The sequence below is a fragment of the Sorex araneus genome, chromosome X (genome assembly GCF_027595985.1).
Source record: "Sorex araneus isolate mSorAra2 chromosome X, mSorAra2.pri, whole genome shotgun sequence".
Taxonomy (NCBI): Eukaryota; Metazoa; Chordata; class Mammalia; order Eulipotyphla; family Soricidae; genus Sorex; species Sorex araneus.
In genome coordinates, this window is record NC_073313.1 from 250,857,298 (window position 1) to 250,881,599 (window position 24,302).

General features: G+C 57.5%; 1 protein-coding gene across 1 annotated transcript in view; it reads right to left on the minus strand.

The window, feature by feature from the left end:
• Window positions 1-24,302, minus strand: part of TNS1 (tensin 1) — a 241,668-nt gene that overhangs the window by 128,105 nt on the left and 89,261 nt on the right. The window contains 1 exon segment of the mRNA XM_055123162.1: window positions 2,260-2,301. Coding sequence (XP_054979137.1) covers window positions 2,260-2,301 — 42 coding nt within the window.

The following is a 24,302-nucleotide window of genomic DNA, read 5'->3' on the forward strand; positions in this document are numbered from 1 at the left end:
CCGCAACCCCCCCACCCCGTCACCCCGTCACTCTGTGTGAACAACACTTCCCATCTGGACTCTCCCGGCCAGCAGGACTGGAGCCCCGCGGGACAGGGGAGAGGGGAGAGGCAGGCGCGGCCAGGCCAGGGAGGGCGAGGGAAACCCGGGGCCCCCCACATTCCGGGGCCGCACCCAGCCAGGGCACTTCTGGGGGCTGGATTTCATGCCAGCAGCGACCTGGAACCCCCAGGGAGGGAAACAGCCACCGCATATGGCTTCAGCCCCTCCTGGACACGAAGGGCACTGTGGGGACCCCCAGGAGCTTGGCCCTGGCCAGGTCAGGCAGCAAGAGTCCTCTGCGGGGAAGGAACGGGCACTGCCAGAAGTGCCGGGGTGGGCGTGCAGAGACCACCTACAACCACGTATGTCACTAACACCCCTGTCACCTCTGCAGGCCCCCAAGGACATCTGGGCGCCAGAGGCACCTCTGCGCCAGCCATGCCCTACACATACACACACACACATGCACACATGCACATATCTATACTCATCACTGACATACACAATACACATATACTACTCACACTCATATACACACATATGCATATATACATATATACAATATACACATACACACATATACACATGTAATTCATGCACATACATCACTCATACGCATATACACATACACGTATATGGACACACATCACTCACACACATATACACACATACACATACATATATACACACATCATTCATTCATATATATACATAGTACACACATACACACAGCACTCACACACATGTACACACATATACACATATACACAAGATACATGTACATACACATATAAACATGCACACATCACTCATACACACTCATATACACATCACTTACAGACAAGTACACATACTCAGGCACATATATATATCATTGACACATAAATATTCCATTCACACACATACACATATACATATATATACAGTACACATATATATGCACATACACACACCACTCACACATATAGCACACACATATATATATACAGACATCATTCATACACATATACACATACACACATACACATCATTCATACACACATATACACAATACACACACTACTCATACATATACCACTCATACACACACATACATACACATGCACACATATATATACCCACTCATGCACACATATATATACCCACTCATACACATGTGTACACACCACTCATACACACATACATAGACACATAACACTCATACACATGCAAACATATACACACAACTAATATCACTCATATACACATATACATGTACACACATATCACTCATATACACATATACATGTACATACATATATACATACACATACCAAATCATACACATACCATTCATATATACACAAACACATGTATACATGCATACCCACTCATACACACATACCTTCATGCACACACACACACACACACACCAAACATGCTCTTCAGAGGAGCCTAGCACACTGCATTGGATCCAGGAACTAGGCAGCCTTTCTCTCTGAAGTCAAAGGGACCCCAGGACACCTCCTTCAAGAAGCCTTCCCTGATTCTATCCACCAACACACGCAGACACCCCCACACCACAGACTCTTCCCCCTAGCAGAGGGCTGGGCAGGGGGCCGGACCCTGGAAAGGCTGAGAGGACAAGAGAGGGCAGTGGGACAAGCTCCCACACTGGCATCAGACAGGGGTCCTGCCCCCAGCACACTGGTCTGAAATCCCCCCTTGGAGGAGGGAGCACAGTGGGGGCAGTACGAGGTGGGACAGGCGGCCCGGACGTGCGCCTCTGCCCAGGTGGACACGCTCCGTGGCTCAGGACGCCCTGCCCTGCCTCCGGGAGCGAGCCTCGGGCCCGGGCCAGTGGGGAGGGCCGCCTGCCCCTGATCCCGGGGCCTGGGGACAGCAGGCGCCTGGCCAGGCCGGGAGCTGTGCTCTGTGTCCTTTTATGGCTGTCCAAGGACTCTGGTCTCCAGGCTGGAACGAGGAGGCCCTGCATCTCATCAGAGGGGACCTCATGACTCACTTCCTCCCCCTCAGCGCGGCGCTGGACGAAGCACTCGGCACCCAGGGGCCCTGCCAGCAGGCTGGGGGCAGCGTGAGCGGCAGGCGGGGAGCTGCTCACAGAGTGGGCTCGCTCCCCGGCCCAGCAGCAAGAAGCGCTTTGGGAGGAGGCGAGTGGACTGCAGCTCTCGGCAAAAGCAGGGGGCCAGGGGGCGAGGGGGTGGGGCCGCCACTTACCACCAGCTCATGGTTGGACGGAGGGACACAGGGGGCAGCCACCTGCAGAGGAACAGACAAAGGACAAGGTGAGAAAACCAGCGCCCTCCTGCAGGCCAGACACCCCTCCCCTGCCCCCAACCCCACCACGTCAACCCGGGGGTTCCTCGGGAGACGGGAGCAACGGGGAGAGCCTCTTGGGCAACAGCAAATATGAAACGTACGTCACCGTTTTAAAATTCTGTCCAAAAAAAAAAAAAGAAGAAGAGGAAGAGGAAGAAGAAGAAGAAGAAGGAGAAGGAGAAGGAGAAGGAGAAGGAGAAGAAGAAGAAGAAGAAGAAGAAGAAGAAGAAGAAGAAGAAGAAGAAGAAGAAGAAGAAGAAGAAGAAGAAGAAGAAGAAGAAGAAGAAGAAGAAGAAGAAGAAGAAGAAGAGAAGAAGAAGAAGAAGAGGAGGAGGAGGAGGAGGAGGAGGAGGAGGAGGAGGAGGAGGAGGAGGAGGAGGAGGAGGAAGAAGAAGAAGGCAGCAAGCAAACATGGGAGACTGGACACCCCAGATTCCAATCAGGGAGTCAAGGGCCGAGATCAGCGAGCATTTACCCCGCCCCCACCACCACTGCGGCAAGTCCTGACCCTCCAAAGTGACAGTGAGACGTGTTTTACGTTTCTCCTTCATGTGCTCAGATCTCTAGAAAAGGAGCAATCCCCCATCAACTCCTAAGTTCCCAGCCCCCCACCCCCCACAGTTCTGCCAAGGTAGCTCACCAAAGGTCAGCGTGCTAATAGACAGCTGGCCGGGGCCCCCAGGGCAAGGTGGGAGCAGGCCACGGGCTGCAGAGGGTCCCTGCCAGCCACCAACATCAGCACCCCCTTCCCCAAATCTCGGAGGTCTTGGGGGAGCCCAAACACCCCCCCACCATGGAGGTGGAGGGGCGCTGGTATTTGAGTCATTGACCTCATCTCCTCTGACGGCGAGTGGGAGGCAGCATGGCTATGAAGACTCCAGACAGAGGGGGGTGTGGGGGACTGGAGCGCTCCCCCCGCATGGAGATAACACCACCACCACCCCCCACCCGGCTGGGCAGACAAACCGCTGCCCCCGACAATTAGCAGAGGCCTTTATCGGGACGCACTGTGTTCCTTTCCTCTAGCTGGGACATGTTTTTCTTGGAGCTCATTGCTCGACCTTGGCTCGAGTTCCTGACCTGAGTACTGGACAGGGGCCCATGGACGCGGGTGGGGGGAGGGGGAAAGGAGAGGGAGAGAGGGGGGATAGGTCTTCTCGGGCACCAGACACTGAGGGTCAGAGGGGGGGCGGCCGCACACACGGATGCGATGCCTCCAAACTCTCCAATGCTGAACCCCCCAGTCGGAGCACACCAGGTTGGATGGGACGCGACACCCAAGCCAAGCTGGATGAACAACAATACGGATAGCAGCTGAGCAAACCCTCAGGCGAGGAAGGACGTAATGTCCCCATGGCGAGATACGACACTTTCCACAAATTTTCTTTCACTGAAATATGTCATGATCGTTCCGTGTGCCATTTAGGGGGAACAAGCTACATAAAGATACATAAAAATTTTTCAGGTTGGAGTCATAGCACAGCGGGTAGGGTGTTTGCCTTGCACGCAGCCAACCCGGGTTCGATTCTCAGCATCCCATATGGTCCCCTGAGCACCGCCAGGAGTAATTTCTGAGTGCAGAGCCCTGAGCATCACTGGGTGTGAGCCCCTCCCCCCCCAAAAAAAGATACATTTTTTGGGGCCTGCTAGGGAGACCCCTAGCAGGGTGGCTGGTGGGGGACAATGGGGACAATGGTGGAGAGAAGGTGGCGGTGGGGGTGGACTGAGGTTGGATATAGAATGCAGGTAACAAATGACCATGAACTGTACTTAGTAAACCTGCACTGGAGCACTGTCGTCCCGTTGTTCATCGATTTGCTCGAGCGGGCACCCGTAACATCTCCCTTGTGAGACTTGTTGTGACCGTTTTTGGCATATCGGATACGCCACGGGGAGCTTGCCAGGCTCTGCCGTGTAGGCGGGATACTCTCGGTAGCTTGCCGGGCTCTCCAAGAGAGGGACAGAGGAATCGAACCCGGGTTGGCCGCGTGCAAGGCAAACGCCCTCCCCGCTGTGCTCTCGCTCCAGCCTTTGTGAGCCACAGTGTTTAAATAAGGTGTGTGTGTCGGGGGGTGGGGGGGGGGGGGGGCTGGAGAGATAGCACAGCGGGTAGGGCATTTGCCTTGCACGCGGCCGATCCGGGTTCGAATCCCAGCATCCCATATGGTCCCCTGAGCACGGCCAGGGGTGATTTCTGAGTGCACAGACAGGAGTGACCCCTGTGCATCACCAGGTGTGACCCAAAAAGAAAAAAAAATAAGGTGGGGGGAGAGAACAGGGGATGGCCGGCCCCAGACACTGCCCCTAGCCCAGCTCACTGGAGCTCACCGAGGGCTCCCCCACCTGTCTTCTGACAGTCCGAGGGACCCCCAGCAACCAGAGGGGATGCACCCGCGTGAAGGGGTGCCCCAAGGCTGGTGGCTGGCAGCCCCCCGGGGTCTGAGCCGGCCCAGCTCACCGTCCCTTCCCTCGGAGACCGGGGCCGGGGTCCTTGATCCTGAGCTCCTTGATCCCATCAGGCAGAAGAAAATTAGCACAGAGGCCAGGGAAGGGAGAACAAGGAGCCCCCCAGCCCCCCAAAGGTGCGCTCTATGACAGTAGCTGTTAGCACCGCTTCGCCTCTCTCACTACACTGAACCCGAGCGGTGAGGCAAGGCACAGAGAGGTTAAGCAGCTCGCCCCAGATCACACAGCTGCGGGTGTGAGGGATCGGCCTCTAGCCAGTCTGGTTCCCGCCCCCCAGGAGACTCCGAGGGAGGCAGTGGAGGCTGACTAACCACTCCCCACGTGGTGGAGGAGAATGGGGAGGCAGGAGGGAGGTCCCCCAGCTTTCAGGAGGGCTCTGGAGAGACAGCAGCAGGGGCCAAGAGCGGCTGGTTTCTTTTTTGTCTCTGGGGGCTGGGCTTGGGGATTTGCTTGGCGTTGGCTTGGTTGTTGCTTTTCCTAAGTGGGGGTTGGGGGGCGCATACCCACCCAGCAGGGCTCAGGGGCTCTCTTGGCAGGGCTCCAGCCTTGGAGTGACTGTTCTAGAAGCCTCTGGGAAGCCCAGGAAACAGCAGAGGTAGAGAGGAAGTCCCCGGAGGACCATGATGTGTAGGGGTCCCGGCCTGCAGTGCCCACCAGCGAGGTCCAGCCAGGGGGAGGGGCCCATCGGCACCGGCCCCTGCCGTCTGCTGCACCTGAGCCCCTCACTCTGCACCTGTCAGCCCCCCTCTATTGCCCCGGGTTCCCCCACACCCCACCATCCACAGGCCAGTGGGGCGGGGGCTGGGCTGGGGGTTCGAGGCTGCAGGAGGGGGCTCCGGCAGCTCCCGTCTACCTCTTGGGCCCCCAGGGAGCCCCAAGCGTGGGGTCCTCGTCTCCATCTGGGAACCAGGGAGATGTCAAGGCAAGCGGGGGATGAGCAGGTGTCCACTGAGACAAGTGGGGGCCAGGGGTCCCGCTTCCAAAACAACCCGAAGGCAGAGACCTGACAGCTCAAGTGGGGGCCGGTCCCTGGACCCCTTGAGGCACATTTCCACCCCCCCCCCCCACTGCCAGAGGGCCGGATGCCTGCTGCCCCCAGTGGCCTTCCCTCCGCCACCCACACTGGACATTCCGGGCCCGCGGCCGGCGGCCCACCAACTTGGTCGTGTGTTTCAGGCCTTCGTGCCTCTCTCCCTATCTATCTATTTATTTATTTATTTATTTTATTTTTTTAGGCAGAGAAATGTTGCCTTAAAAGGCTCTCTCCTTCCCTCCGGCACCCTGGCCCCTGGCCACCCTCTCGGCAGCCTGGAATGTGCCAGCGAGAGCCAAGGCCCCCCTCCCCCCCCACACTCTGTGGCCCTGCCCTGCGGCCTCACCTCCCGGTGGCAACAATGACCCTCACACACACACACACACACACACACACACACACACACACACACACACACACACACAGGTGGGGCAGCCTCTGGGCAGAGGAACTAGAGAGAGGAGGGTGAGGGGCGTGTCCATCTGCCACCCCATGCCTGACAGAGCAGGATGCCAGGGTCAGACCCAGAGGCCAACCTCAGCACCCCTGGGTGACCGCCTACCACCCACCTCTACAGGGTGGGGGGAGGGAGGGGGTAGCAGGCTGTGTCCGCCCTGGAAATATATAACAGGAAAAACAGTGGCGGCGGGCAACCCTCCCCTCTCCTGCTCCGTGCCAGAGATTATTCTTCGGACTGGGCATAAATGAGCTCATTTAACGCTCCGGCAACCCTGAGCAATATTGTTGGGGTCCCGTCTTGTGGGTGAAAAGACAGAGGCACCCAGAGGTAAATAAGCTGCCATGGAATACATGAGTGAGCTAAGACGGTGCCTCCACTCTTCCTGCTTATCCTGCAGGGCCAGGGATTGAACCCCGGGACCCACACGGCCAGGCAAGTGAGCTTCCTCCGAGCTCCATCCCAGACTCCTCTTTCTCTCTCTCTGTTTTTGTTTGTTTGTTTGAGTTTCATTTGGATCTACTGTGTCCATCTGTTTGTTTGTTTGCTTGTTTTTTGGGGTCACACCCAGCAATGCTCAGGGGTTACACCTGGCTCTACACTCAGGAATTACTCCTGGTGTTCACTGGGGGACCACATGGGATGTCAGGGATCAAACCCAGGTTGGCCGCATGGAAGGCAAGTGCCCTTCCCACTCTAGAACCTCTTCATTTGAGTGTTGAACCACACCCCAGAGGTGACTTCCGGAGTTGATAAGAGGAGCGCATGGTACCAGCAGCTAAATCCAGGGCTCTGTGTACAAAGCACGTACTCTAGCCCTTTGAGAGAGCCCCGGCCTCTCCTTGACTCTTGCTATTCAAGTAAAATATGAGCGGGTGGGCAGAAAGACAGTCCAAGAGTTCAGATGTTTGCTTTGCATTCAGCCACTCCCAGTTTGGTCCCCAAGACCACATATACACCCAGGAGTTATCCCTGAGCACCAAGAAAGGAGTAAGCCCTGAACATTGCCAGGTGTGGCTCCAGAACCAAACCAAACCAAAAACTGAATGGGGCTACTCAGCTACGGGGGGAAAAAAAAAAGATTAAATGAGTGAAATCCGGCACTTGGCAACAGCAGGAACAGACATGGGAGGCGCTAAGTTAAGGGAACTAAGTCAGACGGAGCGATAAACGCCACGTGACTGCACTCCTATGTGGGAGATAAAGAAAGAAAACAAGATAAACCCAACTCTGAGGCCAGGAGAACAAAAGAAGAGCCAGCAGTCAGGGGGACTGGAAGGCGGCAGGTGCGTTGGGCAGAGGGGACCGATCGTAAGAAGGAAAGATGGAAAGAAGGCCTTCGAGAGGCTCGTACCATAGCGTATACAGACATCCACGCAGGATGCTGTGCACTTAAGGCCTGTGTAATGTTCTAAACCCGTGGTTTTCAGCGGCTGGTCTTGGGCCGGTGCCAGTGCACAGGAGTAAAAAAGAACAACAACAAAAAAGTTTTGCACCATACATTGCTTCGATTTAAAAAAAAAATTTTTTTTGAAACATTTGGAGGTAAGATACTCTGCTTATTCCCATGTCACAGGTGAAGAAGAAACGAAACCACGATAGTGGGGAGACTGGCCCGAGGCTACTATGACGGGCAGTGAGCCCCTGGGACCCGTATGTATGGTGAAGAGCTGGGGGCAGCGCCGGGAGGGCGGCACCTGGTGCCCACTAGCTCGTGCCCACTAGTTTGGACTTCAGAGAGCCCTGGGCAACATGCCAACAGCCAGCACACCCCCTGGTGGACTCCCCCAGGACACTGGGCAGCAGCCAGCCCTGGCAAGGAGCTCCCTGCATACCAGCCCGGCCCTTCTCCTTGCCCGCCCCGTCCAGGATCCAGAACCTTTGAACCCCTGTCCCTCCATGCACGCGCGCTCGCGCACACACACACACACACACACACACACACACACACCCGCCCGCCCGCACCTCTGCGCTGCTTTTCCTAGGGCATCTACAGATGGGTTTCCCCCAGCCTGAGCTGATTTCGCTCAAATTCTGCAGCGCTGAGTAATCCTCCGCCCACCCCCCACCTCCCCACCTGCAGGCTCCCCCTCCAATGATCTTCTAGGGTGCAATGCCTCCGCTTTCAAGAGGCCCTCCTGGGTTCTAAAAAGTTTTACATTCACACACTCCTGCGCCCACACCTCTTCCCTCAGATCTGATTGCATGAGCGCATTTCCTCCTCCGCAAAGGCTTTCACCCCCCCCTCCCTTCTCCAAACAAGTGTCCCGAGGGCAATGACTTTGTCCGGTTCCTTGTACCCGTTCCAGCACCCAGCAGAGGAAAGACTGGAAGCCCGAGGGAGGAAAGCACCTCCAAGCACCCGGCACTTGTTTTGTTCTTTTTCGGTTGTTTGTTTGGGGAGCAGCACTGGGTGTGCCCAGAGGTTACCCCAGAGGTGGAGTCACTCCTAGGGGCCCAGACGCGGTGCGAGGGATGGGACTCGGGCCTCCCACATGCAAAGCCACGCGGTCCAGCACGCAAACTGAGCCATCTCTCCGGCCACCTACCACCGCCACTAACTTAATTGCTGCCTCGCACCAGGCACCAGGTCCAGACCTGCAGCCAATGAAATTGGACGCGCTTTACAGATCGGAGAAGTTAGGCTGTTTGCCGTGGGTTACTCGGCGGGGAGAAGGTGGGGTGGGGCAGGGGGCAATGCTTAGCCTGCGGCTGCCAGCCACCACCTGCCAAAGCACACATCTAGCACTGGACCCAGGCCCCAGCCAGGGCCCTCCCAGCCCTGGCGAGGGAAAACCCTCGGACAGCCACGGCGGCCCTCTCATGGGACCCCCCCCCCCCACATGCCTGTACTCTCATGGGCCCTGGCGCTACACAGGGCATCCAACCCCCGCCCCCCCAGCCCAGCCCAGAGCCCCACGGCCCTGGGTCCAGCATTTTCTACCTGCCTGAGCAGAAGAGTGCTTCCACCTTGCCTTCTCTCGCTGGCCCCTTTTCCTCTGAGCTCTAGTACGGTGGAGAACACTGAAGCTGGCCTCCGCGTGGGAACTCCGCCAGAGCGAAGGGCCCAACTTCTCAGTCCCCTGAACTCCGCACACCTGCACACCATTCCTGGTAGACGCACCACCCAACCGACAAGACCAGCGCCGTTATGGGATGGGAGCGGGCGAGTCCCCTGCCTTCCAGCTCTGTCCAGCAGCGTCCACTGCGTCCTCCAGCTGCTATGGAAAGGGGCTCAGCTCCACAGCTCCCGAGCACTCGGACGTCCACAACACCTCTGAATTTCCCAGTCCTCGAGGCCCAGTAGGAGCAGAGGAAGCCCCCTGGGGAGGGCGCAGAGAAGCCCCCCCAGATCAAGGACCAAAACAAGAACACAGGAGCTGGAGTAACAGGACAGCAGAGGGCACTTGCCTTGCATGCAACCCACCCAGGTTCGATCCCCGGCATCCCATAGGGTCCCCCAAGCACCACCAGGAGTAATTCCTGAGTGCAGAGCCAGGAGGAACCCCTGAGCATCGCCGGGTGTGACCCCCAAACCAAAATTTAAGTTAAAAAAAAAAAAACATGTAAAACCCAAGAACACGAAGGGCCCAAATAGCAGCAAGGGGCTCATTCTATCCCCAGGCAAGGAGTTTAGTGGCACCATTGGGAGGATGTTTAATGAGATCAAAAAAACAATGGCAGAAGAATGAGCGCGGACACGAGAAAACTACAAGCAGAAATGAAGAGCATTGTTTGTGATTTTGAAAACACAATAGATTAAGAAATTAAACCCATTTAGTACAATATAATGAAATGCCTATTCTCGTTGACATAAGCAAGTTTTCAACTCTGGGATCTAAAATATATTGCATTAATCCAGCGATACACAGAAGAATCTCCGAGCCGAGCAGCTTGCTATAGAGACGCCTCCAGACTTTAAGCCAGGCTGACCTCCCAGGGTGCCTCAGACGGGAACAGGCATCGTCCCTCCTCTTGCCCCCCAAGAACACCGGTAGCAGCCAACTTCCAGACCCCAGTGAGAAGTGCAGGTACGTGGGTTCAGTGATGGCAAACTCCAGGCTTCAAGGGATAGGGGATGAGCCAGTCCTTCTCGTCCCTTGTCCCCATGGAACACCCACAAACTGCCTCTGGCTGATATTTAAGCTCCTTAACGGCCCTTGATACAGAGACACACAAAAGAATCTCTGAACACTGGGGCTGGGATGATAGCACAGCGGGTAGGGCGTTTGCCTTGCACACAGCCGACCCGGGTTCGAATCCCAGCATCCCATATGGTCCCCTGAGCACTGCCAGGGGTAATTCTTGAGTGCACGAGCCAGGAGTGACCCCTGTGCATCACCAGGTGTGACCCCCCCCCAAAAAAAAGCAAAAATAAAATAATAATCTCTGAACATGAGCAGCTTGCTGCAGAGATTTCTCTGGACACTAGCACTGTAGCACTGTCGTCCAGTACCAGTAATGTCTTCGTTGTGAGACTTGTTGTTACTGTTCTTGGCATATCGAATATGCCACGGGTAGCTTGCCAGGCTCTGCTGTGCAGGCGGGATACTCTTGGTAGCTTGCCAATCTCTCCGAGAGGGGCGGAGGAATTGAACCCAAGTCAGCCACGTGCAAGGCAAATGCCATCCCAGCTGTGCTATTGCTCCAGTCCTTCTAATTATCTAAAATTTTAGAATCCAGGAGAGTGAATATCTTAAAGGCTTTCGGGGCTGGAGAGAGATGACAAACAGGTAGGGCATTTGCCTTGCATGCCACCAACCTGGGTTCGATTTCTCAGCATCTCCCATATGATCCTCTGAGCACCACCAAGAGTAATTCCTGAGTGCAGAGCCAGGAGTAACAACCCCTGAGCTGGGTGTGGCCCCCAAACAAAAATCAAACCACCCTTGATAGTTTTCAACCTGTCGACAATTTTTTTTTTTTCCACACGAGCACTACACCGTGATCACAGCTGAAAGGCTGGACGGGAAGCTACCAGCGAGAAGGACTCTTTCCGGGAGCCTGCGTAGATGACACCGTGAACAGAATGTTTTCCAGATCCACCCATGCCGTAACGTGGGTCGACAGCACATTCCTTTTTAAGGCTGAATACTAACCCATAGTACCGTCCGCCCATGCACAGACACAGGGGCGGGTTCCAGAAAGTGCCGACTACCACCTGCTTCTCTTCTTTGCCCCAGCAATTCTAGAGCCTCCTCTGGTGACCCCGAAGGGGACCCTGCCGGCCCCTTCCTCAGACACATGCGTCTCCGGTGAGTTGCTGTGGCATGTGTGGGAGAAAAACAGGCTCAGAGAAGCCAAGTCACCTCCCCAAAGTCAAACTGCAGAAGCAGCATTGGCAGGGCGGAGATGGGGGTTGTCAGAGGCGCGTGAGCACTTTGGAGAAGAGAGCTTTGTATGGAGCACTGCTCCCTCCTCGCTTTCATGACCTCAGCTTATAAGATCCCAGCCTTCAGTGCTGCCGTGAGCTCAGAGACACCTCAGCCCCCCGCCCTGTGTACCAGCCTGCCATCCCAGCCAGAGAGGCACGCACGTGTGGAACCAGAACCAGGCCTGGAAAGCCGAGAAAGCTCTAGAGGGCTCCCTGGAGGAGGGGGCACCCACATTGGTTCTTGACTTCTGTCTATCCATTGCATGTCTTCTCACCCATTCCCCCAGGCCATGCTCTAGGGCTACTCCTAGCTCAAGCAACGCTTCACTGTCACTCCCGGCTGTCCTCAGGGACCCCATGGTGCCAGGGATCGAATCCAGAGCTTCTGCATGCTTGGAGTTAGCGCCCCAGAACTGCACAGGGCTGCGTGGCTGGAGAAGCCCCCAGATACCTTGCTCACACCCCCAGAGCCCCTCCCCACAGGCATACAGCTTGGATGTGAAAGGTGCAGAGGGAAGGACATTCCAGGTAGCAGAGAGCGTGGAACTGGGACATCGGCTCTGGCTAGAGGCAGCAGCATCAGGAAGGGGGATGGGAGGGAGAGGGAACCTGAGGGGAGGGAGGCGGAGACCACCTTGAAGGCGATGAAGGGAATAGACTTTATTAGAGAAAAAAAATATTGATTGAGATTCTATCAAAATAAATAGAAATAGAACCAGCATAGGAGGGACCAGCGGCGCTAGTACAGCGAGTAGGACACTTGCCTAGCACGCGGATGACCCAGGTTTGATTCCCCCGCACCCCATATGATCCCCTGAGCCCCCCACACACACCCCATGTGAGCCCTGAGCACAGTTCCAAGAGTAAGCTCTGAACACCACCGGGTATGACTCAAAAAAGACAATAAATAACTCCCACGGGACCCAGCGATACCACTTCCTAGCTTCTACCCCTCAAACACAAACACAACCACTCGAAAGGGTCTGTGCACACCTGTGTTCACGGCCACACTGAGGGCAATGGCCGAGCTACGGAGACGACCCAAATGCCCAACTGCAACGCGTGGAGGGAGAAGTTGGGGTGAATACACACAACGGAAGGGAGAAGACTCCGCAGGGCTGGCCCGTCAGCGGCTCAGAAAGAGTTCTGACATGGGAGTCACGGAAGGGAGCTGGGTTGGGGTGGACCCACCCCGGGATGGGCGAGGGGCAGGAAGCTTAGACACGATGATTAGAAAGGAAGAAGGGGGTCGAAGGCAAGGGGCCACCTGGCACCCTAAAACCCAGGTCCCATGCCAGCCAAATACAAAATAGGACAGACCCTCTACTCCCCCCCTCACCTCCATCCCAGGTGCCCCAGTGCGTGGTCCCCAAATCCCCTACCTGTCCTTTCCCCAGCTGGCCAGCCATCCTACCCGTCTCTCCCACTTCCAGCCACAGGATGGCACCACCTAATCCTGGGCCGTCAGAAGGGACTGAGGGGGCCCAGGGGATCTGGCGGACAGTCAGAGGATGGTCAGCATCTGAGTGCACACAAGGAGGGCAGCTGAGGGCAGAGGGCTGGGGCGGGGGCAGGGAGAAGTGGCCCAGGAGTGAGGGACCCGCCCCCTCCCCGGCTGTGAATGGCAGCAAGGATTAGGCTGGGCTCCCAGACACAGGTCCCGGGGGGTGAGGGGTCCTGCGGAGGAGGCGGCCCCCCCCCATTTCCTCCCGAGACCGTGCCCTCCCTGCCGGCCTCTGGTCCTCGCCCTGAGCTGCTGTGGCCAGCTCGGCCGTTTCCTTCCCTTATATAGATCGCTGCTCTGCTCCGGACCAGGAGAGCGAGCGCCCGAGTTCCTGGAGGCAAGAAGGGGCCTGTTCCAGGCACATAGCGGAGCTGGTGGGGGCCTGGGGCCAGCAGGGTTGGGGGGTGGGGAGGGCCTTGCTGTCCCCCAGGACCCCGCCCTTCTGCTTCTGAGACCACAGCTGCCCCTCAAGCCCCAACCCTTCTCCCCTCTTGTCCCGCTGGTCTCAGGCCTCGCTTCCCCAGCTGCCACCACCCACATACCAGACAGGGTCTTGCAGAAGACAAGAATCTCCCCAGACAAACAGCACCCCGACCCCTGCCCCCCGCCGCCCCCACGCCACTCCCGCCCCTGCCCTGGACTGGCTGAGTCCTGGGGAACGCAGTGTTCCGGAGCATCCTTAAGCCAGAAGGTTCTGACACCCCCCACACCCAGAGGGGCCCAGTGGGCCCTTGCAGGCTGGTCTGTAGAGCAGACCCCTGGCAGGTACTGAACGATGGCCCTCACTCCCCCGGGCCAGTTCACAGGCCATACTCATCCATCTCTTGAATCAGGGACTCCCAAAAGGGGCCTGGGGAGCGGGGCGGGGGGTTGGCAGGCTGCCCCGGAGCAAGCGTGATAGAGGAGAACCAGAGGAGAGAAGTTCTGAGATGTGTCCAGGAAGGGCCAGCCAGGGCCCTGGGGGCAGGGTGGGGAGCACGGGGGTACACGCAGGGGGTAACACGGGCGAGAAGACACAGACGCGCCCGGGGCTGGGCCCTGCCCGACTCCTCTGCTTCTGCCTGGGCCACTGACACCCCTTCCTCACGCATCCAAACTCCGAGGCCAGAAACCCGAGCGTCTCCCTGGAGTCCCCGTGAGCCGGGGCCGGTGCCTGCGCCCGGAGCGCCCTGCGTCACTCCATGTCCTGGACCGCCTTCATCACAGAGCCACTGCCGGCAGCCCCGCCCCCCGCAGTCACGCTCGCCGCTGACCACTGGCTCCTTGGGCCTCTTCCCCACTGGGCAGGGACAGGGAACTCTCCCAAAGGCACGTCCCGGAGAACGTCCCAATCCAGCTCCCGGATAAAGTCCAAATGCCCTAATATGGGCCTCAGGCCCGGGACACGGGCTGCACTGCACACGTCCCGTTCCAGCCCCGTGGCTCCCAACCCCACGTCCAAGCCCGGCTCCGTACACAGAAACCCACGTTCTGATTCGGTACCGGGGCCCCGGAAGGCAACTCAGTGGGCTGAACAAGGCTTTGCAGCACTGTATGGTCCCCGAACTCCCTTAGGTGTGAGCACTGAGCCAGGAGTACCCCTGAGCACCACAAGTGGCCCCCTCCCAAAAAAAATATATGAATCTGGTGTATCGGGGAGTGTGAGGGTGGCATGGATCAGTCCATTTTACAGATGAGGACAAGAGGTGGCCGCAGGTCACAGGCTGAGTCCTATGCCCCGCATCTGTGGGATGCTGCCCACACTCCATTCAGGGACACCCGGAACCCTGACTCTGCCCAGGACCACCCCCTCCTGCCTGGTCAGGGGCCACAGGAAGTTTCACAGAGGGCATGGGGCTGGGGGGAGGGGGGAGCGGGTAATGGCAGGGCCCAGAAGAAGCCCTTGAGGAAAGTGATTAGCAGGGCCAGCTCTGGCATGCACACGCACGTGTGTGCGCGCACACACACACACAAACACACACATACACACACAGAAACACACATACATATACACAAACACACAAACACACACATACATACACACAAACCACACACAAAAACACACATACATATACACAAACAAAAACACACATACATATACACAAACACACAAACACACACATACATACACACAAACCACACACAAAAACACACATACATATACACAAACAAAAACACACATACATATACACAAACACACAAACACACACATGCATACACACAAACCACACACAAAAACACACATACATATACACAAACACACACATACATACACACAAAAACACACATACATACACACAAAAATACACATACATATACACAAACACACAAACACAAACATACACACATACATACACACAAAAATACACATACATATACACAAACACACAAACATACACACACAAACATACACATACATATACACAAACACAAACATACACACAACACACACAAACACACATATACACACAAACACACACACACACACACCCCAGATAGAAAAGGCAAGTCTGAGGGGCTGTTCACAGCCTGGAGACAGGGGGCCCTCAAGAGGCCTGGATACCCCCAATGAGAGTACACAGACAGAGCCCAGAAGACAGCCTGGAGGAAGCAGCTGCTGCCCAAACCAGCCAGGACCAGAAGAGAGCGAGGCTTACACCAGGGCGGGGTGTGTACGCTGTGGGTGGGCAGGAGGGGTAAGGACCTGCAGGAATAGGTGGATACCACAAAAGGGCAGTAGATGCTCAGGGTAGGTGCTCAGACCAGAGGAACAGCACGGCAGAGGTTAGGGGCGCTTGCCTTGCACGCAGCTCGCCCGGGTTGGACCCTCAGCGCCCCCTCCTAAGCCCTCGACAGTGATCCCTGAGCACACAGTCAAGAGTAAGCTCTGAGCACCGCCGGGAGTGGCCCCCAAAGAAAACAAGCAAAAACAAGTCGGGAAGGTTGGATGGTGTCAGAGGCGCTGACCTGGCAGCTGGGGTATGAGTGCGGCCTCCGTGCTGTCTTCCCCCCCAGAACAGAAGCGCCGGGAAACCGCACCCAGCTTCCTGCGGGGAGAAGGGCCGTTTGTTCTGTCGTGACAAGGGCTCCGGAGCGGAGAAGGAGTTTCTAGGAAGTGTCCGGAGGAATGCGGCCAAGACAGCAACGGTGGCCTGTGGGCACGCGCCCAGCAAAATAGGTGGTGTGGGTGACAGGCAGGGAAGGCAGGGCCCCACATTCATGCAGCCACGCTGCTGAGGGCCCTGGGGCCAGGTCCCCCACTCCTCCTCCCCCAGCGAAGGCATCAGGGCTAAACGGGGTGGCCCAGGAGGGGGTCTCATGGCCCACGGAGACAAAGAAGGTCCAACAAAGCGTTGGACACAGTCCCCTGGGGAGCTGCCCCGTGGAGGGTGAAGAGGGCAGCTGCTTTCCCCGTGGTCACACCCACGGGGACGGTTGGGCCCAACCCTTCAATGCCCCATCACGAGGTTTCTGCCCCTGGAAGAGGGCAGAAGGAACAGAAGTCTCCAACCATCAGCTATGCTGGGCGAGGAAGGCAGGAAGGATGCACGTGGGAGGGAAAACGCAGAGTGCAGGGGGAGCCTGGGAGACTGAAGAACTGACTCGGGAATGTGCCACAAAGGGGATGTAGTGAAGGGGGCAGGGGGCAGCGGGCTGGGGGCAGGGGGCAGGGTGATGGATAATGGAATGGGCCCAGACCCTGGTTGGGAGATCTGGGCCAACCCACACTCAAAAGCACCCAATCGTCTGAGGAACCTTGGCCTTCTAAATCAGTGCCCTGTCCCCTCAACACCTCCATGGGGGCTGGAGCGATAGCACAGCGGTTAGGGTGTTTGCCTTGCATGCGGCCAACCCGGGTTTGATCCCCAGCATCCCATATGGTCCCCTGAGCACCGCCAGGAGTAACTCCTGAGTGCAAAGCCAGGAGTAACCCCTGTGCATCACAGGGTGAGACCCAAAAAGCAAAACAAAAAAAAAACAAAAAAACACCTCCATGGACATGCAAGTGTCCACTGTCCCGTTCCTCACCCCAGAGCTGCACCCACTGTCCAGGCACCAGCCAGCCACAGGGCAACTTGGGAGGGAGAAAATGCATTCATCATGCACCTCAATGGGCAGGGATGGGGTGGCGGGGGGCGGGGGGCAGTGGCATTTTAGGACCAGAGGGAGCTGGGTGAGCTGAACTAAGAGGCAGGGGTAGACACCACCCCCCCACCAGCACCATCATCAGACCCTTGAGCACAAGCAGACCCTGAGCATTGCTGGATGTAGCCCCAAAACAAAACAGAAGAAAGCAAGATATTCTACCTTGGTTGGTTCAACCATTATGGAAAACAATAGAGAGATTTCTTTTTTTTCCCTTAAAGATTAGAATGCCTCTATAATCTAGCAGACCAGTTCTGGGCCTCTACACCCAAAGCATTCACTTGAATGGGTCTATGCAAGCAGTGTTGATTCCCGTGTTTTCGTACGGCAGCTAGGAGACTGACACAACCCAAATGACCAACCACGAATGCAGGACCCAAGAGCCTGTGGTGTAGCTGCACACAGTGGAATCCCATGCAGCTGTAAGAAAGGATGAAATGATGTGACCCGCTGCAGCGTGGCTGAAACTGGAGGCCACTGTGCTGAGTCAGAAGGAGAGGTACAGATACACAGGGACCTCTCTGTATACCTTTGTATCCCTTTGTGGGATACAAAGATACATGGCGGAAACCACAAAAGGCCAAAGGCAAGGGAAGAGGAAAGCGGGGGCCATAGAGCAGTGGCCGGGAGGGTCTGTTGAGACATTGGTGGAGGGAAGGGGGCACTTGTGGCGGGTGTGGGGTTAGGATGATGTGCACATGAAACAGGCATTAACCACAAATCACAGAACCTCAATCAAATGAAAATATATAATATAGGGGCTGGAGCAATAGCACAGCGGTAGGGCGTTTGCCTTGCACTTGCACGCGGCCAACCCGGGTTCGATTCCCAGCATCCCATATGGTCCCCTGAGCACCGCCAGGAGTAATTCCTGAGTGCAGAGCCAGGAGTAACCCCTGTGCATCGCCAGGTGTGACCCAAAAAGCAATATATATATATATATATATATATATATATATATATATTTTAAAGATTTGAGTGGCACTGCAAGTTCAGAAACATTAAAACACAGGGGCCAGAGAGATATGACAGTGACTAAAGCACTTGCCTAGCCCGTGGCCAACCCTGGGTCTATTCCGGGTACCACATAAGGTCCCTTAAGTACCACCAGGAATGATCCCTGCATCCCGCTGGTGTGACCCAAACCTCCCCATCAATACATATATACATATATATGTACATATACATATATATTGCCTTTTGGGTCACACCTGGCAATGCACAGGGGTTATTCCTGGCTCTGCACTCAGGAATTACCCCTGGCAGTGCTTAGGGGACCATATGGGATGCTGGGAATCGAACCCGTGTTGGCCACGTGCAAGGCAAACGCCCTACCCACTGTGCTATCACTCCAGCCCCTATATATATATATATATATATATATATATATATATATATATATTTTAGACACCTTAAGGCATGAAAATAAAGGCCACTGATGGAAAGGAGCAGCACCCTACATGTGTGGGCTGTGGCCACCCCCCACCCCCCACTGTCCCAGGCCACCGATCCTCAGAAAGTCCTTCCCTGCGTCACCCACATCCTTTCTCATTTGTAATAGTTTTAAGGCCTGTCAGAAGAAAACAGGGTGAAAAGTAAAACCAAGCCCCATTATTCCTCAGGAGAAAAGGTCACATCCTCCCAGCCCCCCTGGGGCCTTTGAAGTCCCAAGACAAGTCACATTGTCTCTCGCTGGACAGCACTGAGGCTGACCCCGCCTGGCGACAGGGAGCAGGTTAGCTCTGGAGGGGTCAGGCTGTGAGGCCAGGACCTGTCCACTCCAGGGCATGGTGTAAAAAGCCCCGGGCAAAGGCAGGTTCCCAAAAGCAGCTCGCGTGGATGTGGCTTCCCCGCCAAGCCTCGGGGTCCAGCTCTGCACAAGGGGAGTCAGGAGACGCCATCACCAGGGCCCCCACCAGGGGAAGCCAGCTCGGTGAACGTCATGAGGGGGGCCGGGCCAGGCTCCCTGCTGACCACACGACATGTCCTCCACTCAGCCCGTCCTTGCTGCCCCCCTGGAAACCGGGTTCCGGAGTTTTGTTTTGGTTATTGGTTGTTCTCTTTTGGAGGGGGGCGTAACACCCAGAGGGGCTGAGGGGCTACTTCCTGCTGAGCACTGGGGGGGGGGTTCTCTCTCGGTGTGGCCTGGGGTACTATGTGGACGTGGAGATCAACTCTTTGGCTTCTGTGTGTTTCCGGCCCCGAGAACCATTTCTCCGGCCCCGTGGGATCTGTTCTTTCTTGTTGTTCTTTTAGAAATAAATGCATACTAAATTCTTTATACATCTATATTTTTGGAGCCACCCCCAAGCTTGACTCTTGATTCTGGCTTCAGGGATCATTCCCGGCAGAGCTCAGGGGACCAAAGGCGGGGCCGGCAGTTTGAACCAGAGTCAGCCAGGCGAAAGGCAAAGGCCTGACCCTCTGTACTAGCCTTCTGACCCAGGCTTTCGTGCTTAGGTCCACTCTGCAGAAGATGGACGCTGAGAACACGGGCAGAATGAGAGGGGGCAGAGAACGTCCTGGGTCCCGTGGACCTTAAGGCCAAGCTTGGAACAGTTTAGCATGCTGCCAAAGATTCCTCACCCCCCCCGCCCCCCCCCCACACACACCTCAAGGTACCTTCTCCCTGGGCAGAGCCTACACTTGCTCTCATAAAGTGCGCTTGGGGGCATGGGGCAGAGCCATAGCTCAGCGGGTAGGGCGTTTGCCTTGCATGCAGCACCCAGGTTCGATCCCTGGCATCCTATATGGCCCCCCCAAGCTGCACCAGGAGTGATCCCTGAGTGCCGTGCCAGGAGCAACCTTTAAGCACCACAGGTGTCCGTGCCCCCTCCCCCTGCAAAAAAAAAAAATTTTTTTTTAAATAAAATGCATGTGGGGAGCCAGCCCCTGGGCCCCAGACGGCAGCCATCAGAGTTAGGAGCCGGTTCTGTGCAATTAGCGTGAGTCCGAGGGAGGGCGACTGTTCTGTGTCCCCATCTGCTCCGATGGGCTTCTTCGTCGGGAGCCCTGGAAGCAGGAGCGGGTCCCCAGGGCAAGGCCGCCAGGCGCTGGAAGCAGCTCCTTTAAATCCATCTGGGCCAGGTCACAGGAAGCCGGCTCACTCCCAATTAGCGGGGACTTGAAGCCAGGCCAGCCCTGGAGGCCAGGCTTTCGCAGGCCCCCACCCACATTGTTCCTTGCAACTGACGCATATCCACCAGCAGCCAGGCTTCCTCGCCCCCCACCCCCATCCCCCAGCCCCCCATCCATCTCCCATCTCCCGGGGTGCTCCCTCTGAAACCTGCTGGGGAGGGGGCAGGGATGGACGAGGAGGCTCCCTCGCAATGGTGACCCAGAGACACTGCCCAGGTGCCCACGCGGCTTGACAGCCTCCCCCCCCCCCCCCCAGGATCGAGGCGCACGGAGCCCAGGGCCCGCGGGAGGCCTGCTACAGACGCAGCATCACTCCCCGCCCGGTGCTCCGCCCCGCCCCGCCCCAGCAGCTCTGAGCAGACAGGAACCGCAGACAGGAACACAGCGGCACCACCGCCAGCCTGCGCCAAGAGCCTAAGTACAGCTGGTTCAGGAAGCCAGAGCGGGGGGTGGAAAGGAACCTGGGGGACCCCAGCAGACGGAGGGAGAAAGGGAAAGCAGGAGGCGGCAGGGCAGCCGAGAGGAGAGCAGCTCAAATCCAGCAGACCCCACAGGGCTCCTCAGGGGACAGACAGACAGACAGAGAGACAGCCCCGGGACAAGGTGACATTTATTTGCCTCGCATGCAGTGACCCTCGTTCAGTCTCTGGCACTGCATATGGTCCCCGAGGGACCCGCCCGGCCACAGCCAGTAGCTCTGGCACAAAATTCCCCTGGGCCTCTGCCCCGGCCCTGCCTTCAAGGAACAAGGGGCTGGGGAGACAGGGTCCTGAGCAGGGGCAGGGGCCGGGAGAAGGGGGCAGAGCACGCCAAGCACGCCCAGAGGCGCGCGAGCGGACCCACGTGAGCGCGCGCGTGTGTGTGCATGAGCCACACTATTCCCTACGAGGCCAACAGCACCCAGGGCAGTAGTAAAGGCAAGTTGCCCACCCGTCCCGCCGCGGCCGGGCACACGCTGTGTATTCCTTTAGACCAGCTGTCTAAGGAAATCAAGACGCCGAGAATGCAGCAGCTCAGAGATGCTGCTGTGTTGGTGAGGCTTTGGGGCGCGAGCACCGGGAAGGCGGGGCGGGTGGGAGGGAGGGGCCAAGGCCAAGCGCCAAAGGGGAGGCGGGACCGTGCGTGCGCACCACGCTGGACCCCAGCTCCTCTGGAGGCTGCGGTGACTCAGAGGCTGCCCCCCACACACACCCGGGAGCCTCTGTGGAGCCCCAGACGGCCCAGAACAGTCTGGGAACCATGGAGCCATTAGTCACAACCGTTCCTCAGGCATGTCTGCATACCCCCTGCCCGCCCCACCTCCCCCCAACCCCCACCACCAAGCACATCCATCACTTCCTCCCCCACATTTCCCCGAGACCAGCCCAGGGGGACACACCCCAGCGCTGCCCCCATGGAGCTGCCCGTGTTCCCTCTCAGGCTTCCCTCGCTCAGATCTGCCAGAGCATCCCCCACCTGACTCATGGGGATACTCAGAATCCCAACAGCTGTTCCCCTCCCCTGGCTTCCAAGAAACGGAGCAGCCGGGAGCCGAGGTCACCGGGCCTAGTCCAGGGCCAGAAAGAACCTCCCCGGCATCTCAGCTGGCGTCCCAGAAGCTGCCTAGAAACCCACAGCACCCTCCCCTGCCCCCCACCACCACCCGCTGGACGGCTCTTAGGTGGACCCCTGAGGGCGGGAGCTCCTCCACTCAGAAAGCTCCAGACACTTGCAGGATTTCAGTCCTGGTTGGACTGCAGAGAACATCACTCCGCTCTCAGATGAGGCAGAGGAAGCCCAGAGAGGGAGAGGGATTTGTCCAAGATCACACAGTGCCAAGTGGGCTAGAAAGAGGCGACCCAAGACCGCTGCCCAGCCGCCCCTCACTGCAGCACTGCACCATCCCTCCCTTCCCCAGCCCCCCCCCCGCCCCCGTGAAGGCAGGCACCCCTTCCCTGCAGCCTTCCCGCAAGCCTTCCCGTTCCCGTCACAGAGGCGCACCTAGAGAGGAGAGAGATCCCAGAGCTCTTGCAGGGTGATGAGTGAGAAGTGATTCTTCAAACAGAGAAGGAGAGGCCTGAGGACCAGCCCTGAGACAGCTCACGGAGGCTGGGCACCGCGGCTAAGAGGCAGCCCCACCCCCATGCAGCAGAGATACCGGGAGGGGGGGCGGCGGGGGCCCCCCCAGCTAGACTTGGGAGGCCTGGCCTGCCCATTCCATTCCTCCACCCTGCTCTTCCTGCTCTCCTAGCGCTCGGGTCTGGAATCCAGGCTGAATCCAGGCCACCACCCGCTGCCCATGCTCCCACGCCTACCCCTGCCCTCTCAGCTGTGCTCAGCTCCCCCCCCACCCCACCCCCATCTTAAGCGCCAGTCCCTGGGGCAGAGCTGACAAAGTACTCACAGTCTTTTTTTTTTGGGGGGGGGCTCTTTGGGTCACACCCAGCGATGCTCAGGGGTTACTCCTGGCTCTACACTCAGGAATCATTCCTGGCGGTGCTCGGGGGACCATAAGGGATGCCAGGGATTGAACCCGGGTCGGTTGCATGCAGGGCAAATGCCCTCCCCACTGTGCAATGGCTCCGGCCCCAGCACTCACAGCCTTCAAAGCGCCAAGAGGTTCCTCCTGCATCTCTTGGGCTGAAACCCCAAAGGGCAGCTGCGCCCACAACCCACCAACTGCCCCAAGAGGCTCCTGCTCCCCCCCTCTTCTCTCTTCCTGCCACAACCATGTCACACATTAGTGCCCGCAGCATTCTTATCTCCCTCCATCCGGAGTCAAGCTGCCCCCGGTCCCACGGCCGCCGAGGGTGAGCCTGGGGGTCTCCAAAGGCAAACCCAGATCATATGACCACAGAGCCTGTGATCAGAACCCCCTCCCACCCCATGGGTCTCACTCCAGGAAGGAGAAGTCCATGGAACACCCCCCACTCCCCAACTCCACCTTGGTACCTTCACTGAATCAGTACCCCAGGCCCCTCTCAAAGCACTCAGGGGACCATCTGTGGTCAGGCCAGGCTGACCCGGGATAGTCCGGTTCATTCATTCATTCCACAAATGGAGGAAGCCCATGTGCAAGCAGGATGGTGATGGTCGCACCCCCCCATCCCCACCCTGTTGCCCCCCCGAAGCAAAGAGACTCCTTTGCCCAAGGTGCTGTCTACGCTGCCCGCCCAGTCCAGATTCATAGGTGGAGCCGTGTCGGGGGACCGGGCAGATCTGAGGCGGAAGATCTCCCAGGAAAAGCTTCCTGCACCTCACTGGGGAGAAGGCACGGGGCCAAGCAGCACAGAGAGAGACACGGGGAGACGGCCCAGCCTCAGAGGAGCAGGCAGGCACATGGGCACGTGCAGCCCTCCCGGCTGCCCAAACAAACCAGCCGCCGGGCCAGCACCAGCTCACGTCCCACTGCAGTGAAGCCCTCTGCAGCCCCAAGTTACACAGCGCGACTGCCCCGACACACACACACACACACACACACACACACACACACACACACACACACACACCACACATACCTTTTCTTCCTGTGGCTTTGCCCTGTGTCAGCCACGGAGCTGGGCACCTCCCGTGGATTCTTGTTTCGTCCCCACTGCACTGTGAGGGGGACACCAACTCCATCCCACTGATGGCCCTGCCCCAGCTGAGAGGGAGTCTGGACTGTCCGCCTCTATCTGGGGACAGCGGCCATCTCCCTCCACCCCCACTCCATCCAGACCCTCGGCCAGCAGCCATCTTTTCTCCCTCACTCCTCAGGGGAGGGGGAGAAGACTCAAAGAATACCGCCCCCCTGCGTCTCTGGTACCCTCAAGGCCCTGGGTTTGAGTACCTGGTACCAATACCCAAGCACACTCCAACCCACCTT